The sequence below is a fragment of the Solanum tuberosum genome, unplaced genomic scaffold (genome assembly GCF_000226075.1).
Source record: "Solanum tuberosum cultivar DM 1-3 516 R44 unplaced genomic scaffold, SolTub_3.0 scf00494, whole genome shotgun sequence".
Classification (NCBI taxonomy): domain Eukaryota; kingdom Viridiplantae; phylum Streptophyta; class Magnoliopsida; order Solanales; family Solanaceae; genus Solanum; species Solanum tuberosum.
In genome coordinates this window covers 135,107-153,363 of record NW_006239417.1, presented here as the reverse complement: position 1 = coordinate 153,363, position 18,257 = coordinate 135,107, and the positions used below count along the sequence as shown (strand labels likewise).

The 18,257-nt window shown below is 34.4% G+C and overlaps 2 protein-coding genes and 1 pseudogene across 2 annotated transcripts; all 3 read right to left on the bottom strand.

Moving 5' to 3' along the window:
* Positions 1-1,643: 1,643 nt before the first annotated feature.
* LOC102579403 (putative disease resistance protein RGA1) lies at positions 1,644-6,662 on the bottom strand (annotated as a pseudogene).
* A 2,636-nt stretch (positions 6,663-9,298) lies between these two features.
* On the bottom strand, positions 9,299-13,131 carry LOC102579076 (putative disease resistance protein RGA1). The gene is made up of 2 exons (XM_006364401.2): positions 12,639-13,131; positions 9,299-12,002 (listed from the first exon to the last, which is right to left on the bottom strand). The coding sequence occupies exons 1-2, from the start codon at positions 13,063-13,065 to the stop codon at positions 9,442-9,444; spliced, it is 2,988 nt and encodes a 995-aa protein (XP_006364463.1). The 5' UTR covers positions 13,066-13,131; the 3' UTR covers positions 9,299-9,441.
* Positions 13,132-15,721: 2,590 nt separating this feature from the next.
* On the bottom strand, positions 15,722-17,473 carry LOC102586127 (probable acyl-activating enzyme 1, peroxisomal). The gene is made up of 2 exons (XM_006364422.1): positions 17,276-17,473; positions 15,722-17,185 (listed from the first exon to the last, which is right to left on the bottom strand). Exons 1-2 carry the CDS (start codon positions 17,471-17,473, stop codon positions 15,722-15,724), a joined length of 1,662 nt encoding a protein of 553 aa, XP_006364484.1.
* Positions 17,474-18,257: the final 784 nt, after the last annotated feature.

Here is an 18,257-nt window from a genome sequence, read left to right as displayed (position 1 = left end):
AAGACTGTTTTGGACTAGAAAAATAAATATTGACCATATACTAACATGTCATTTAATCTTATGATATTTTACATTTCATGTGAAAAAAAATTAAATATTAATTTTTTAATATGAAAAATATTAATTTATTAATACAACATAAAAGTAATAAAGGACAATATATAAAAATATTTGAAGTATTTGATATTTTATTAAATTAAAATAATTCTAAATTAATATATAGCCGCGCAACGCGCGGGTACGTATACTAGTGAAGAACAATAATAAAGAAGAAGACAATTGAGTTAATATTTATTTTTTCCAAGTTTATTTTAACACATGACCAATTTTTATTGGTCAGTGCTGTCTAAAGCTGCACCCACGCGCTTAACATAGGTGAAATCACGAACTCAGCCACGTAGGCCAAAAAGTGGTAAACAATTAACTAAAAAATAAGTTCAGGGGGTAATAGGACCTTAGTAAAGGTTAGGTGTGTCTCAGGGATTTTGGGCATAGGCTGGAGGGGTACTTATGCATTTTCCCTATCCTAATTCATATCAAACATGAGACTTTATTATTTGAGAAAATAAAAGGCTAAAATTATTCTTATAAACTAGGAAAATAAATTAGTTTTACCCTCCTTTTTTTTTTTTTATCAGATAGATCCTTATTGTTGGTTCATTAACTTATTTTTACCTCCCAAAACTAACATTTTCATATCTGATTAAACCATATACTTCAAAATAATCTTTTGTTTCGTTGAGTTGGAAATGCATATGAAGAGGGGGAAATCCTCTTTGTTTGGATAGTTATTATGCATTGTTTCATAATTGTATCATATCGTATTGTACATTGTTATAGTATATTGTACTGTATTGTTTTAAGCAGTGGCGGAGATATGTAGTCACTTATGGGTGCTTAAGCACCCACTACCTTTTGTGTCAACATTCTTATTTATGTACAAAATTTAGAAATGTATTGAAATATATTAACTGAGCACCCATGATACAAAATTTCTGGATCCGCCACTGGTCTTAAGGAATACAACATTTGGATAGATTGTATCGTTCTCCGTTGTTACATAATATCACACATCCGTAATTTGAAGAATAAACCTAAAAAAAAGTAGACTACTGGGTAGAGTTACTATGAAAAGGTAGGGTAAACGATGAAATATAATTATTAAATAATAAATAAAGACAAAATAAGAAGAAAATATTAATGTAATGGCGCGATCACACCAAACCAATCATTACATAAAAGGGTCTTTTCATCGTTACCTAACGATGAATTTAAACAACACGATACAATAGAATTTAAGTAACAATCAAACAAACATTATATCTAACCTAACAATATAATACAATACAATAAAATACAACGGGTAACAACCATCCAAACAAGGTGTAACTGTTTTCTCATGACCAGAACTTTTAATACTCAATTTTATTGATCTACTAAAAAGTGGATAAAAATTAACTTATATGCATATGTCTTTCTACCAAACTAATAGATACACGTCATGTGTTTGTACATAAACTTTCAATATTAGCGATTATTAATTAATATTTATTCTCATTTCATTAAATTATTTGTCCATCATAAATTTAATATAAACATCGAGTGTAATGCAAGCTACATGGTGCACGACAGTTTTGATCAAGTTAGAAATGGAATTCCCACTTTTGAAGGTGATCAAAGTGATATAACAGAAAACTTGTCTTTCTTACTATTTGGACAGAAAATCACAATATTACATCCAATGGCAGGAATGTAACATGTGTGGGAGCCCCTTGGGTACCGAGGTCGCTTTTGTTAGGGAGCGCTGTGGGACTTCCCGGCGCGAATCTGAATTTAGTCGGACTCCAATGTGGGTACAGAACACCGGATGGGAAACCAAAAAAAATAAAAATGTGTGGGAAACTCGCAAACAAAGAACCCAAGAAACAATTACAAGTAGTAATACTTACGATTACATATAAGACTAACTAATATACAGATACGGAATGCGAGCAATTTTGTGCCATTCTTCTCCTATACCCTTCTCACACCGCTTTTCCACTTCTGGACAGTCACTAATTTTCAATCTTGTGAGGGCTTTTAGGTGCTGCAATCCCTCTGGTAAACATTTTAGCGTCTTACAGCAATAAACAGATAACTCTGTTAGTGAAGTTAAACCTTTCATCCCTTCCTCGGGGAATTTCTCTAGTGCGTCACAACATTGAATTTGTAGACACTTCAAAGCACTGAGACAACCAAGGCTGGTAGGCAGCTCTATGAGATTCATAGAGAAAGAGATAGTCAAGTACTTGAGATTTGCAAGGCTTTTGAACATCTCTTCTGGGAGTTTCAGACTCTTCAAAGCATTGAGACTAGCCAGGCTGGTAGGCAGCTCTTTGAGATTCTTAAAGAAAGAGATTTCCAAGTCTTTGAGATTTGCAAGGCTTTTGAACATCTCTTCTGGGAGCGAAGTAGATTTGTTACTGCTAATGCGGAGGGAAGTAAGTGTGCTAAGATTAGATATGGACATGAAACTTGCTGCATCTACCTCGTCCCCATTAACTTTCAATCCTTTGACAGAAGAAAGGGTTGGAAAAACAAACACAGGGCACCAGTAAATCGATATCTCTTCAAGCACATGGAATTGCTCTTCTCCTTCCTTTTTCAGCAATCCTTTCAGATTACGAAAATTGAATAAACAAAGTTCTCTCAGAGATGGAAACCTTATTCTTGTGGGGAATCCAGAATCAACATCAATATCCTCTTCTTCAACATACTCCACCTCCGCAGACCCCTTGTGTAACACTAGACTTTCTAGACAAGGCAGCTCACCAAAGGGTGGTAAGAAAGAGCAGTTTTCACATCCTCTAATTGTAATAGAGACAACATTTCTCAAAACGGAGTGATTCATCCAGTCTGGGAGACGGAATCCTCTGAAGCCAATGATTTCTAAAGATTTCAGATTGGGGTGTGGTTTGAGGGCTTCAAGCACTTTAACTTCTTCTGATTCATCTCTATGTGGTTCATCATCATCCCAACTCATGCTTAAAGAATGCAGATTCATTTTTCCAGATAAGTTGGCTTCTTTTGCCTCCGTATCCTTCTTCACTCTCTCAAGATGTGTAATTTCAATTTTGCCATAGAGATTCGGGTTTCGTAGTTCACCAAGTTGAAAACCTTTCCTCTCGCCCACAACTAAAGAAAGGGTCGTATAAACAAACATAGGGCAATCTGAAATCGTCATCTCTTCAAGCACAGGGAAATGCTCTTCTCCTTCATTTTTCAGCAATCCTTTCAGATTACAAAATTTGCCTATACTAAGTTTTCTCAGGGATGGAAACCATTTTCTTGTGGGGAATCCTGAATGAACATCAGCCTCTTCAACGTACTCCGCAGACCCCTTCCATAACTCTAGACTTTCTAGACAAGGCAGCTCACCAAAGGGTGGTAAGCATGAGCAGTTTTCGCAACCTTCAATTACAATCGAGACAACATTTATCAAAACTGATTGATTTATCCAGTCTGGGAAACGGAATCCTCTAAAGCCTATGATTGTTAAAGAAGTTAGATTGGGGTGTGGTTTGAGGGCTTCAAGCACTTTAACTTCTTCTGATTCATATCTATGCAGTTGTTTCCAAATCATGCTTAAAGAGTGCAGATTCCCTTTTGCAGATAAATTGGCTTCGTTTGCATCCTTATCATTCTTCACTCTCTCAAGATGTTTGATTGAAATTGAGCCATAGAGATTCAGGTTTCCTAGTTCACTTAGTTGAGAACCTTCCTTCTCACCCACAGCAAAGAAATCTAGAGTCTTCAGGCATGTCAAAGATCCAAACCTTGGTGGCATAAAAGTCAATCTATAGCAATTCTCAAGTAAAAGATTTCGGAGACTACCAAGTTGACTTGTTTGTTTTGGCAAACAACAAAGTGACTGGCAATTATATATATCAAGAGTCTGCAGATTTTGAAGCTTGCATAGCTCCTTTGGAAGACTACGCATATTCCAATTGCCAGACAGGTTCAAGTATCTTAAATGTACTAGATCTCCAATGGAAGACGGTAACTGCTTGAGTCCCAAGTCACTCAGATTAAGCACCCTCAACGAGACAAACTTTTGCAAGAGAGAAGGAGAGTAAGAAGACACCAATTCAGTGAAACCAATGGACATCATATGTGAGTAACTTTCTACATTTATTTCGCGGATATTGCTGCTTGATGTGCTTGCAGAAAACAGAGATGTAGCCAAATCATGGGTGAGATCATGCATCTTGAAATAAGTTTTACCAGATTTAACTTCAATCTCTTGGAAGACAGACCTCAAGCATAATTTGTTCCATACTTCATTACCATCATCCTCTAACTCCTTTCCTTTTGATAAAAGAAAACCGAGTGCCATCCAGAGAGAGATTAGCTTTTCTTTTTCCATTTTGGTGTCCTTTGGGAATACTGCACAATATGCAAAGCATTGTCTCAAATCAAGTGGAAGGTGATGATAACTCAGCCTGAGGACAGGCAAAATAGTACTTTCATGTTGAGGCAAATTCCAAATCTCACTATCCCTTACATGTTCCTATTCTCTTTCTTTTCTCTCGAAGCGCAAAAGACCTCCAAGAGTCTTGGCTGCTAGAGGCACACCACCACATTTTTTCACAATCTCCTTTCCCATAGACACGAAGTTGGGATTTATTTCTTCTTGGTGTCCAAATGCACGTTGCATGAACAACAACGAACAATCTTCTTGAGACAGATGTGACAATTCATATGGTTGCAATGTTCCCATAATTGATCCAACCTTTTCGAGACGAGTAGTGATTAGAACAGAAGCGCCACTTGCTCCAACCTTCAAGACTGCTCTTAAATTATCCCACTTCTGTTGATCATCATTCCAAACGTCATCTAAGACAAGCAAGTATCGTTTTCCATTCAGCAGCTCCTGAAGCTTCTTTTGAAGTGGATCCAAGTCCATGTCACTGAGTGACTTTCCTTCAATAGATTCTACAATTGCCTTTATCAACCTCTTCTCATCAAAATCATCTGAGACACAAATCCATATTTTGGGATAGAAATGCTCAGTTACTCTCTGATCATTGAAGACCATTTGGGCAAGAGTCGTCTTTCCTAGTCCCCCCATACCAAGTATTGGGAGGACTGAAATTTTTTGGGAATCACGAACATTGTTTATCAGGATTTTCACTATCTCATCTTCCTCTTTGTCCCTTCCATAAACTTGTGGTTCAATTAATACAGAACCTGGTGCAAGCAATATCAACATGAGAATATTGTTACATTCATTCTCATTAGGAGTCAGCAGAAAATAGAGAATATATTTACACAATATACTATCGGAAATACTTTAAATATACCTATTGTTATACTTTTGGTCCAAATATATCTCTCCCATTATTCTTTCAGTCCAAATATCCCACCTCTTTATTCTTTGGCACAAATTTTCCCTTAATCTTGACGGAAAGACGTGACAAGCACATAATCAAATAATTCACCCCCAATGCTTTTTGGTTGCTCCTCCATATCATGATTTGAATTTGAAATTTGGAATTTGGTAGTGTTATTAGAGGATGATATTGTCACTCACTCTCTTCCAGCTTAATATATAAGTTTCTATTCTATTTGTAGTTTTATCATATCTGATCATTTTCCATCATGGTACCTTGATATTATTTTGCTGAACTTTTTACTTTTTAGGAAAGAAATGAACGATCGATTACTATGCTCTAACTTTATCCCCTATATTTCACTCTGAAAGAAATCCAGCGTAATCACTAACAAGGAGAAACATGCCTAATCATTTTTTTTCTTTGTTAGACAAAATTTACATTCAGCTGTCTGGAAAGGCTATCGTCATTGAGAACATAATATTAATTTGATTAAACAAAACAGATCGCGTTTTCTAAGTTTAGAGGTAAAGAAAACAATTCAAAGCAAAAAGCAAAGGGAATGGGTAGTGGATGAGTTAAACGGGTGGATTTCTAAAGAAATCGGGTATTTAAAACTTGCTACTTGCTAGGTTTGACAAATTTGTGCCAAAGTATAATAAGAGAGGTATATTTAAACTATTTACAATAGTACATGAGTATATTTGACCCTTCTCCAAATTTGATAATTGCCAAAAATATGAATGTAAACTAAGCTGTCGTAATACTAATTTAAGATGATTACCTGTTTCCCGTCGAACAGATTGTCTCTCTATAATATTTTCGTGCAAATGAAAATTCTTTCTTTCCTCAGCAATTGCATTTAGTCTTTGCATCACTTGGTCCATCCTTTTCCCGACTTTGTGACGGAAAGGGATAACCTTAGGATGATAACGGCCATATGCAGACTGGGAGAATCGTGTGGCCTTAGTTTTATATTCATCCAAGATGTCATCGACTTCATATGTAGCAGCGTTGAGTTTTTGCAACCAATTTTCAAGTGGCTTGTCGTTGAATTGCTTCTCCTGAGCATCTTCAAGGACGGATTGGATTGTAGAAAAGATGCTTGAAAGCTTTTGGAACTCATTTTGAAAACCAAAAAGCAATACAAGTTCCCCTTTGAGGAAAGAAGTAAGATTGTCTAGCACAACTTGAAGGAAAGTTTCAGCCATATTGAGGGAAGAGTGGGAATTCACTATTAAGAATATTAGATAAGTGGTGGCTATTGGAATGAAATAGAAAGCTTGACTTCATGTAGGGGGTGTCGTGTAGGGGGTGTCGACTTGTAATAAATACAAAATCAATAATTTCACTTATGGAATCTCAATGGCAGGGATGACAATGGGAAGGGCAGAGTGGGCTTAAGATTTTAGGGTGGGGCGATTTGAAAATAGAAAATTTTATTATGTAGGGTAGGTTTAGTCTTTGTGGGTTAAGGTTGAATTTGTCCCGCTCCATTGTCATCTCTAGTCATACTTTATTTATTGTCATTGCAAAATTTGATATTAAGATTACTTTATAGAGGAAAACTAGTTTAAATATCTATTATAAGAATTTTAATTAAATTAATAGGTATATATATTCAATTTTTTTCAATCAATTTTCCTTCTTTTATTCTAATCATGCAAAATAATACATAAAATAATATATAAAATATAGAATAATAATATATAAATGTAAAATAAAATAGTTTTTGTAATATAAAATTAAAATAAATCTTAAATCAAATTTAACCAAACTTATGAGATATGATAATTAATTAATAAGAGATATATCGGTAAATATGTGTATATGGAAGTGATATTTTGGTCTTGAAAAATAATTTTCTGCTACTACTTCCCTTTTAAAGAATTTTTAGCTTCTTCCCAACGGCAAAAAAACTGCGCTCCCATTTAAAAGTATTTTTACTGATTTGCCAAATGCCTTAATTTTCAAATAAATATCTTTGACCTCCCAACAACAATGTCAAACAGGTTCTCAGAGTCAGACGTGCCTTACATAGTTAAATCTTTTTTAGATGGAATATTCTATCATAACCCTAAAATTATGTAATCTAACATCAAGTTCCATGTAATTCCTCCAAAAGTCCTAATTACTTAACTGGCTAAAATGGATTTATTAAAGTTTATAGTAGCTAATATTGGCCGCTAATTGAGTTGTTTTTTTCATATGATTTTGATCCAATATCAAATCAAATAGATCAACTATAATTTGATTGACCATTTAAGAATTTACTCTTGAAGTTCTTGACAGCTTAAATTGCAAATGGAAACAAATGATTATAGCTAAACAAAAGCTATACTATTGAGTACTCTCTCCATTTCTTTATAATACTACTACGTTGTTTGGACATGATTTGAAATGATTGATTTATCATATCGTTTCAATAAGTTATGATTATGATTATATATGTGTCAATATCATAATGATTCATGCATCGAATCAAAATGTTAAAGATAAAAACACAGGCATCGAAGTCATTTCAGTTAGAAGAGCTGCAGCCAGAGAATTAAGATATGCCCCTCTATGACTATACACAACCCCTTTTGGCCTCGATGTTGTTCCTGACGTATAATTAACAGCAATAGCATCCCATTCATCATTTGGCCATACAATCTCAAAAACAGATTCTCCTCTAGCTAAAAACGACTCATTCTCCGAAACCAAACTCCAATTATTATTCGGGCTGGATAACTCACTCTCTGTATCAGAGATCAGAAACAAAATTTATTATGATTTAACTCATAAATTATGGTGGTAAAGAAGATAAAGAAACTAATAGTGATAAGAATGTTACTCCTCTCATTCCTTTGTATAGTTTACTTTTCAATAGTTGAATAATATCAACTTTGACTATATTTTAAAATGTATTTTTTATTAATTATTATATGGATATGGATTCTTCTATAATTTATATTTAATTATTTTCGTATAATTTTTAAATATATAATTTTTAAAAAATATTAATTTAATTTTAAAAGTTACTCAAAAATTGACTATCACACGTTACAATAGGAAATGAGGGAATATAAAAAGTCAAACATGCGTCATGCGATAAGATTACGAATAATTTTTTAATCATTAATCTGTCTACCTATCAATATCCTAATTCATATCAAACATGAGATTTTATTGGGGAAAAAAGGCTAATATTATTTTCAAACTATCAGAAAATAAATTAGTCTTACCCTTCCTTTGTTTTTTGTATTGGATAGATCCTTCTTGTTGATTTGTTAATTTACTTTTACAATTCAAAAGTAACAAATTTCACGTTTAATTAAAACATATACTCTAAAAAAATTTGTTAATACAAATTTCATATTTGATTAAAACACATACTCTAAAATAAACTATTTTCGGGGAGGGAATCCTCCCTTATTGCTTTAATTGTTTTTGTCATGACCAATTTTTTTAATATCAATTTATTAATCTATTAAAAAGCTGATGAAACTAATATACGCATATCATGTGTTTGTACCTAACCTCTCAATTGTGTGTTGGTTTAGGTTCAACTCACTGAACTCTTCTTCCTTACTAGCTAGCTTGAATATTATTGTTTCACCTATAACTGACAACAACCCGAGCATGATCGATATGTTAGGGCTCCGGCCGGACCTTCTGGAAAGACATGTTTCTGAAGTAAACAGAATTGAACCCGACTTGATGAACATGGGCTTTGGATCGTGTAAATACTAGAGAGGAGGTGAACCTACATGACATCAAATGCGCTCTGCAAGTCCTAGCGGACCAACAAAAGTCCTTAATGGACCATGTCTTCTGAGCTCACTAGAAATGCCTGGTTCATAAGGGCTTTTCAAGAAATAGTCTTTTCAAAGTACACGGTGCAGGACACTTTTGATCAAGTTAGAATGTAACAGAAACCAGGGGAAACATTAGATGTAGTGCATATTAATATAACAGCAGCAAGTACAGAGAAATGGGTTTCACATCATAAGTAATACTTAATACAAACAGGAATGGTCTGTGTGGGAGAATCACAAACAAAGAACCCAAGAAACTATTATAAATACTAATAGTTACGAATATGCAGATTAGGAATGTGAGCAATTTTGTGCCAGTCTTCTCCTATTCCCTTCTCACACCTCTTTTCCACTTCTGGACATCCCTCAACTGTTAAACTTGTGAGGGCTGTTAGGTACTGCAATCCCTCGGGTAAACATTTTAGCATCTCACAGTACTGGAGAGATAACTCTGTGAGGGAAGTTAAACCTTCCAGCCCTTCCTCGGGGAGACTCTCTAGTGCACCACAACATTCAATTTTCAGACTCTTCAAAGCATTGAGAGTAGCCAAGCTGGTAGGCAGCTTTTTGAGATTTTTGAACTCAGAGATAGTCAAGTCTTTGAGATTTGCAAGGTTTTTGAACATCTCTTCTGGGAGTGAAGTAGCTTCTTCGTTATCGCTAATGTAGAGGGAAGTAAGATCCCTAAGATTAGATATGGACCTGAAACCAGTTGCATCTGCCTCTCGCGCGATTTCCAATTTCTTGACAGAAGAAAGGGTAGGGATAACAAACACAGGGCACTGCTCAATCTCCACCTCTTCAAGCACAGGGAATTGCTCTTCTCCTTCTTTTTTCAGCAATCCTTTCAGATTACGGAATTTGGCTACAGTAAGTTTTCTCAGAGATGGAAATCTTATTCTTGTGGGGGATCCAGAATGAACATCAATATTGTCTTCTTCAACATACTCCACCTCCGCAGACCCCTTGTGTAACACTAGACTTTCTAGACAAGGCAGCTCACCAAAGGGTGGTAAGCATGAGCAGTTTTCGCAACCTTCAATTACAATAGAGACAACATTTTTTAAAACTGAGTGATTCATCCAGTCTGCGAGACGGAATCCTCTGAAGCCAGTGAGATATAAATATTTCAGATTGGGGTGTGGTTTAAGGGCTTCAAGCACTTTAACTTCTTCTGATTCATATCTGTGTGGTCCATTGTTATCCCAACACATGCTTAAAGATTGCAAATTCGCTTTTGCAGATAAATTGGCTTCTTTTGCGTCCCTATTATTCTTCACTCTCTCAAGATGTGTGATAACAACTGAGCCATAGAGATTCAGATTTCGTAGTTCACCAGGTTGACAACTTTTTCTCTTGCCAATGACAAAGCAATCTAGAATCCTAAGGCGTGTTAAAGATCCTATCCATGGTGGCATAGAAATCAAAGCATAACACTTATCAAGTAAAAGATTTTGGAGACTACCAAGTTTACTTGTTTTTTTAGGCAAATAACAAAGTGAGGTGCAATATTGTAGATCAAGAGTCTGCAGATTTTGAAGCTTGCATAACTGCTTTGGAAGACTACTAATTCTACCATTGCCAGACAAGTTTAGGTATCTCAAATGCACTAGATCTCCAATGGAAGATGGTAACTGGTCAAGTTTTGAGTAACTTAGATTAAGCACTCTTAACGAGACAAACTGTTCCAAGCTGAGTGGATAGTAAGGAGACACAGACACCACTTCAGCGAAACCAATGGACATCATATGTGTGTAACTTTTTACATTTATTTCGCGGATATTGCTGCTTGATGTGTTTGCCGAAAACAGAGATGTAGCCAAATCATGGATGAGATCATGCATCTTGAAATAAGTTTTACCAGATTTAACTTCAATCTCTTGGAAAAAAGACCTCAGATATAATTCTTTCCATACTTCATTACCCACATCCTCTAGCTCCAAGTGTCCTTTTGATAAAAGAAAACCGTGTGCCATCCAGATAGCAATTAGATTTTCCTTTTCCATTTCTGTGTCCTTTGGGAACACCGCACAATACACAAAGCATTGTCTCAAATCAAGTGGAAGATTATGATAACTAAGCCTTAGGGCAGGTAGAATAGAACTTTCATCTTGAGGCAAATTCCAAATCTCACTATCTCTTACACGTTCCCATTCTCTTTCCTCTCTCTTGAAGCGCAAAATACCTCCAAGAGTCTTGGCTGCTAGAGGCACACCACCACATTTTTTCACAATCTCCTTTCCGATAGCCACAAGGTAAGGATTTATTTCTTCTTGGTGTCCAAATGCACGTTGGATGAACAACAACCAACAATCTTCTTGAGACATATTTGACAATTCATATGGTTGCAATGTTCCCATAATTGATCCAACCTTTTCAAGACGAGTAGTGGTTAGAACAGAAGCACCACTTGCTCCAACCTTCAAGACTGCTCTTAAATTATCCCACTTCTGTTGATCTTCATTCCAAACATCATCTAAGACAAGAAAGTATCTTTTTCCATTCAACAACTCTTGAAGCTTCTCCTGAAGTGAAGCCAAGTCCTCGATATCAAGAGAACTTCTTTCAATATTTCCTATAATTGTTTTCATCAACCTCTTCTCGTCAAAATTATCTGAGACACAAACCCATATTTTGGGATGGATATGCTCAGTAACTCTCTGATCATTGAAGACCATTTGGGCAAGAGTGGTCTTTCCTAGTCCCCCCATACCAAGTATTGGGAGGACTGAAAGTTGTTGGGCATTACTAACATTGTTTATCAGGATTTTCACTATCTCATCTTCCTCTTTGTCCCTTCCATAAACTTGTGGTTCAGTTAATATAGAGCCTGGTGCAAGCAATGTCCACATGAGAATATTGTTACATTCAAACTCATTAGGAGTCAGCAGAAAATAGAGAATATTTTTGTACAATATACTCCTGTGTTATCAGAAATACTTTAAATATACCCATAATTATACTTTTGGTCCAAATATACCTCTGCCATTTGGCTCAAATTTGTCCTTAACCTTGATGGAAATTAAAGACACATGATAAGCACATAATCAAATAATTCACCCACAATTATTTTTGCTGCTCCTCTGTATCAGATTTAAATTGGTAGCTTTATTAGAAGATGATATTGTCACTCTCTTCCATCTTAATAAGTTTCTGTTCCGTTTTCGTACTTTTATGGTTCTTATAATTTTCCATTATCCTACTTGATATTGTTTTTCTGAATTTGGTACTTTTAAAGAAAGAAATTAACAAGTAAGAAATCGGGTATTTAAAATTGGGGGTGGATAATTTGATTTTGAGCTTGACAAGTGTTTATTCGTCAAAATTAAGGATAAACTTGTGTCAAAGTACAATGGAAGAGATATATTTAGACTAAAAGTATAAGTGATATATTTGACTCATTTCCAAATTTGATAATTGCCAAAAAAAAAAAATGAATATAAACTAAGCTGTTTAAGATGAGCACCTGTTTCCCGTCTAGCAGCTTGTCTCTCTATAATCTTTTCTTGCAGATGAAAATTCCTTCTTTCCTCAGCAATTGCATCCAGTGTTTTCATCACTTGGTCCATCCTTTTCCCGACTTTGTGACAGAAAGGGATTGCCTTTGGATGATAACGGCCATATGCAGACTGGGAGAATCGTGTGGCCTTAGTTTTATATTCATCCAAGATGTCATCGACTTCATATGTAGCAACATTGAGTTTTTGCAACCAATTTTCAAGTGGCTTGTCGTTGAATTGCTTCTCCTGAGCATCTTCAAGGACTGATTGGATTGTAGAGAAGATGCTTGAGAGCTTTTGAAACTCATTTTGTAAACCAAAAAGCAATACAAGTTCCCCTTTGAGAAAAGAAGTGAGATTGTCTAGCACAACTTGAAGCAAAGCTTCTGCCATGGAATGAAATAGAAAGCTTTGACTTGATGCAGGGAGTGTGGACTTGTAATAAAGGCAAACTCAATAATTTCACATATGGAATCTCAATTATAGGCAGGGAAGACAATGGGCTGGGGCGGGGCGGGGCGGAGTGGGCTTAAGATTTTAGGGTGGAGCTATTTGAAAATAGAAAATTTTATTATGTGGGGTACGTTTAAGTCTTTGCGGGTTAAGGTTGAATCTGTCTCGCTCCATTGTCATCTCTAGTCATACTTTATTTATTGTCATTGCAAAATTTGATATTAAGATTACTTTATAGAGAAAAATTAGTTTAAATATCTATTATTAGAATTTTAATTAAATTAATAGGTATATATTCAATTTTTTTCAATCAATTTTCCTTCTTTTATTCTAATCATGCAAAATAATACATAAAATAATATATAAAATATAGAATAATAATATATAAACGTAAAATAAAATAGTTATTTTTAATATAAAATTAAACTAAATCTTAAATCAAACTTATGAGATATGATAATTAATTAATAAGAGATATATCGGTAAATATGTGTATATGGAAGTGATATTTTGGTCTTGAAATTTTATTTTTTTTGCTACTGCTTCCCTTTTAAAGAATTTTTAGTTTCTTCCCAACGACAGAAAAACTGTGCTCCCATTTAAAAGCATTTTTACTGATTTGCCAAGCGCCTTAATTTTCAAAATAAATATCATTGACCTCTCAACAACAATGTCAAACAGGTTCTCAGAGTCAGACGTGCCTCACAGCTTCAAAAAAAAATTAGATAGAATATTCTATCATAACCCTAAAATTATGTAATCTAAAATCAAATTCCATGTAATTCCTCCCAAAGTCCTAACTACTTAACCGGCTAAAATGGATTTATTTAGGACCCGTTTGGCCATAGATTTTTCAAGTAATATTTGGGGGGGAATTTGGCAAATAGTGTTTGTTTCATATAATTTACCATTATTTGGTAAAAATTTTTGGCAAATAACCCAAATTCTCAAATACTAGAAAAAACTAGTATTTTGGCCAAATCTCATTATTTGGGAACTTTTAAAAATTCAAATTCTACACCAAAATTTTATTTTTTATAAAAACACCCTCTATAGTATTTGTTTGCATTGTATTACATAGTTTTTCACGTGAACACCAAAGCAGTGATGAAATATTCAATGAATATGAAAGTGATGATATGGTTGTTCATGAAAATGACGAACAATCAACTTAGGGTAATAAAGTCATGTGTTTCGTCTACTTTACAATGTATGGAATGATGCTTGTTGCACTCACTCCAAACTACAACATTGCTCCAATGTCACGAACACTACTTATTATTTGTTGCAACGAAGATACAATGGACTTGTTGCGGAAGTCATGAATCTTGTTACGTCGACGTTTCTATATTACTATGTAATACAAACATATGGTTAATTTTGATAGTTTTTAAAACTTATGGATATAATCATATTTATTAAAAAAGTAAAATATATTTCTCAAATATTATGGCCAAACACATGGTGAAATTTCACCCATATAATATTTGCCAAAAATATTTGAAAATCTATGGTCAAACGCTAGCTTAAAGTTTATAGTAGCTAATATTGGCCGCTAATTGAGTTGTTTTTTCATATGATTTTGATCCAATATCAAATCAAATAGATCAACTATAATTTGATTGACCATTTAAGAATTTACTCTTGAAGTTCCCCCCAACAAGTTGACAGCTTAAATTGCAAATGGAAATAAATAATTATAGCTAAACAAAAGCTATACTATTGAGTACTCTCTCCATTTCTTTATAATACTAAGACGCTGTTTGGACATGATTTGAAATTATTGATTTACCATATTGTTTTAATAAGTTATGATTATGATTATATGTGTGTCAATATCATAATGATTCATGCATCGAATCAAAATGTTAAAGATAAAAAGTTGGTGTGCTATATGTTTATATGGGCACTTTAACTTGTGAAAATGTTTTATTATTACTCTATAGTACGAGTCTCATAAATTCATAATGTGCTCCTTTAGTATAATGAGAAGAAGGAGATTATTTTTATTTTTATTTTTATGTAAACAAAGTCACTACTCAACTTAAGGGATATCTTATCAAAGTTATAATGCATGTAACCAATATATTTTATTTCCAAGTAATTGGAATTTCTATTACTGCTGTTCAAACCGTTCTCCCTGGTTATTACATTTGCACTTTTACCTTTTATTTTCTCCAAGTTTTTAACGGGAAGTGGCTAATTGATCGATAATAATTATTTTCATACCGAATCAACTGATATCTTAAATTAATGAATTAAAATAAGTTGAATCGTTAGATGTAAATATCCAACCAAACCACCCGATAAACACCCCTAATAGTATATACAATGTTGTATAAAATTGTAAACAAATGAGAAGTAATAAATGAAAGAACTCCAAGATATATATTAAAGAGAAACAGAGCTTTTTTATTATTTATTATTACTAATATGTTATCTGACGATTATAATAAAGCATCCAATAGAGTAAATAATAATAACCCTTTTTCAAAAGGTCAAATTCCTCTATTGTTATGCTGCACTAGTCTTATTTATGACTACGATTTAACTTATGTCTAACCAAGCCCCATTTCCGCACCACAACTCATTATAGTTAGCTACCTTTCGAAACACTTCCCATGGCTTTGACTCTCTCTCTCAGAACGAACTTTTGAGTCTTTCCGGTTGATGTTTTTGGCAAATCATCAAAAATAACCGTCCTAGGAGCCATGTATTGTGGCAAACGATCGCGACAATACTTGATGATCTCATCAGCACTGGCATTGCATCCATTCTTCAGTTTAACAAATGCACAGGGTGTTTCACCCCAGTGATCATCTGGTTTTCCCACTACAGCAGCTTCGAAAACAGATGGATGGCTAAAGATAACAGACTCCACTTCGATTGAACTAATGGTTTCTCCACCGGAGATAATGATGTCAATTGAACGATCCTTTACTTCTATGTAACCATCAGGATGTTTCACTGCTAAATCCCCACTACGAAACCAGCCCCCTTTAAAAGCATTTTCTGTTGCTTTCACATCCTTAAAGTAACCATTCATTACTGTGTTTCCTCTAATCATCACCTCACCTATTGTTTTTGCATCTGATGGTACACTCTTCATTGATTTTGAATCCTTTACGTCTACGTCCTCTAAGCCAAGATGGTGCACTCCTTGACGAGCGTGAAGATTAGCCTGCTCAACAGGGGACAGATAGTTCCACTCTGGTTTCCAAAAACAAACAGCTGCTGGACCATAAGCTTCTGTTTGACCATATCCATGAGTAACATTAAAATTGAGCTCTTTCATCACAAGTAGAACTTGAGGAGGAGGCGCGGCACCACCTGTCATAACATTTACTGTTTTTAAGAGTGGTTTTTGAACACTTTGTGGCGCGTTTATTATCATGTTCAGAATCGTAGGTGCACCACCCATGTGAGTCACTTGGTGCTGACTTATGTTGTCGAAAATCCCTTTTTCGGTCACATTTCTCATACAAATATTTGTACCACCCTGTGCTGCTACAGTCCAAGTAAGACACCAGCCACTGCAATGAAACATTGGAACAGTCCATAAAAACACAGGCATCGAAGCCATTTCAGTGAGAAGAGCTGCAGCCAGAGAATTAAGATATGCCCCTCTATGACTATACACAACCCCTTTTGGCCTCGATGTTGTTCCTGACGTATAATTCACAGCAATAGCATCCCATTCATCATTTGGCCATACAATCTCAAAATCAGATTCTCCATTAGCTAAAAAGGACTCATACTCCACATATTTTGAAGCCAAACTCCAATTATTATTCGGGCTGGATAACTCACTCTCTGTATCAGAGATCAGAATTAGATGCGGCAAATTTACCCTTTCCTTTGATAGAATTTCTAATGCACCCTTAGCAACATCAAGCAATTCGTAATCTACAAATATGATTTTCGCCTCTAACTGCTTTAGTAACACAGAGACCATATCTGAATCATAACGCGTATTAAGTGCACAAAGTACTGCCCCAGCCATTGGTACTCCAAAGTGTAGCTCATACAATGCAGGAATATTTGGAGCCAAGGCAGCAACCTGCTCACAAATTTAGTTAAAAAAATTTAATAAAACATTCAAACTAACAACTAAGAAACTATTAAAGTGAATTGAACGATAAACACATACCACGTCCCCACGAGAAATTCCTAGGTGTGTGAGAGCAGAAACAAGTCGGATACACCTTTCGCGAGTTTCTCTCCAGGTATATCTCACATTTCCATGAACAATAGAGAGCCTATCACCATAAACTTTTGCTGATCTTTCTAAGAAGCTAATTGGACTCAATGGCACAAAGTTTGCTGAGCATTTCACTGTACCCTCCATTTTTTTTTCCATATAAGTGATGGATTTGTTTATGTTGGAAGATCAAGTGAGGAAGTATGGTTCTATAAATAGTGCTACTATTAGGAGAAGTATTTAATGGTTCCAACTATTTAATTTATTTATTATCCAAAAAAACAGAACAGAGGTCAAATGGTTGGAAAATTAGTAGCTAAGATATGTTGATGGAAAAAAATATTTATTGTGATTAACTTTTTCCCTTTTCTGGTACATGATTAGAGGATGTTATTGAGTTTTAAAAGGTGTGAATGAAATATGAAAAGTTGTGACTTTCATGAAAAGTTGCAACTTTTATGAAGATTTGTGATTTTAATGAAAAATTGTGATTTTTATGAAGAGTTGTGATTTTTATGAAAAGTTGAGACTTTTATGAAATGTTGTAACCTTTTTCGAAGGGTTGTAACTTTTTCGAAGAGTTGTGACCTTTTTGATAATATACAATAAGCATATGTTCACACTATCATTTTATGTTATTGATTGTTGTTTTTGCATACATACTTTAAATTTTGTTGTTTGTATTTCCGCAAAATTATTGTTATAAGTATTTGTTAGTACAGATTAAATAACAGATGTTTGGGTTGAACTATTTTAACTAGTTTTTGACTTTAAAGTTTTTTTTTTAAAAAAATGAAGGTTGTTGAAGATCACAATTAATGTGTATCTAATTAATCTTGTATTATCCATTAATTGATCCATTAGCAGTTGGTAGTCAGTCAGTGAGTTCACAATTAACTATATATAATTAATTAATCTTGTATTGGAGTTA

Bases quoted from the DNA above. Each gene is read 5' to 3' on its own strand.
- LOC102579076 (XM_006364401.2), bottom strand. From the start codon at position 13,065: ATGGCAGAAGCTTTGCTTCAAGTTGTGCTAGACAATCTCACTTCTTTT. The intron at 12,003-12,638 runs GTGCTCATCTTA...TGCTTGCACCAG, and splicing joins AGCTGCTAGACGGGAAACAG to GCTCTATATTAACTGAACCA.
- LOC102586127 (XM_006364422.1), bottom strand. From the start codon at position 17,473: ATGGAGGGTACAGTGAAATGCTCAGCAAACTTTGTGCCATTGAGTCCA. The intron at 17,186-17,275 runs GTATGTGTTTAT...ATTTGTGAGCAG, and splicing joins GAATTTCTCGTGGGGACGTG to GTTGCTGCCTTGGCTCCAAA.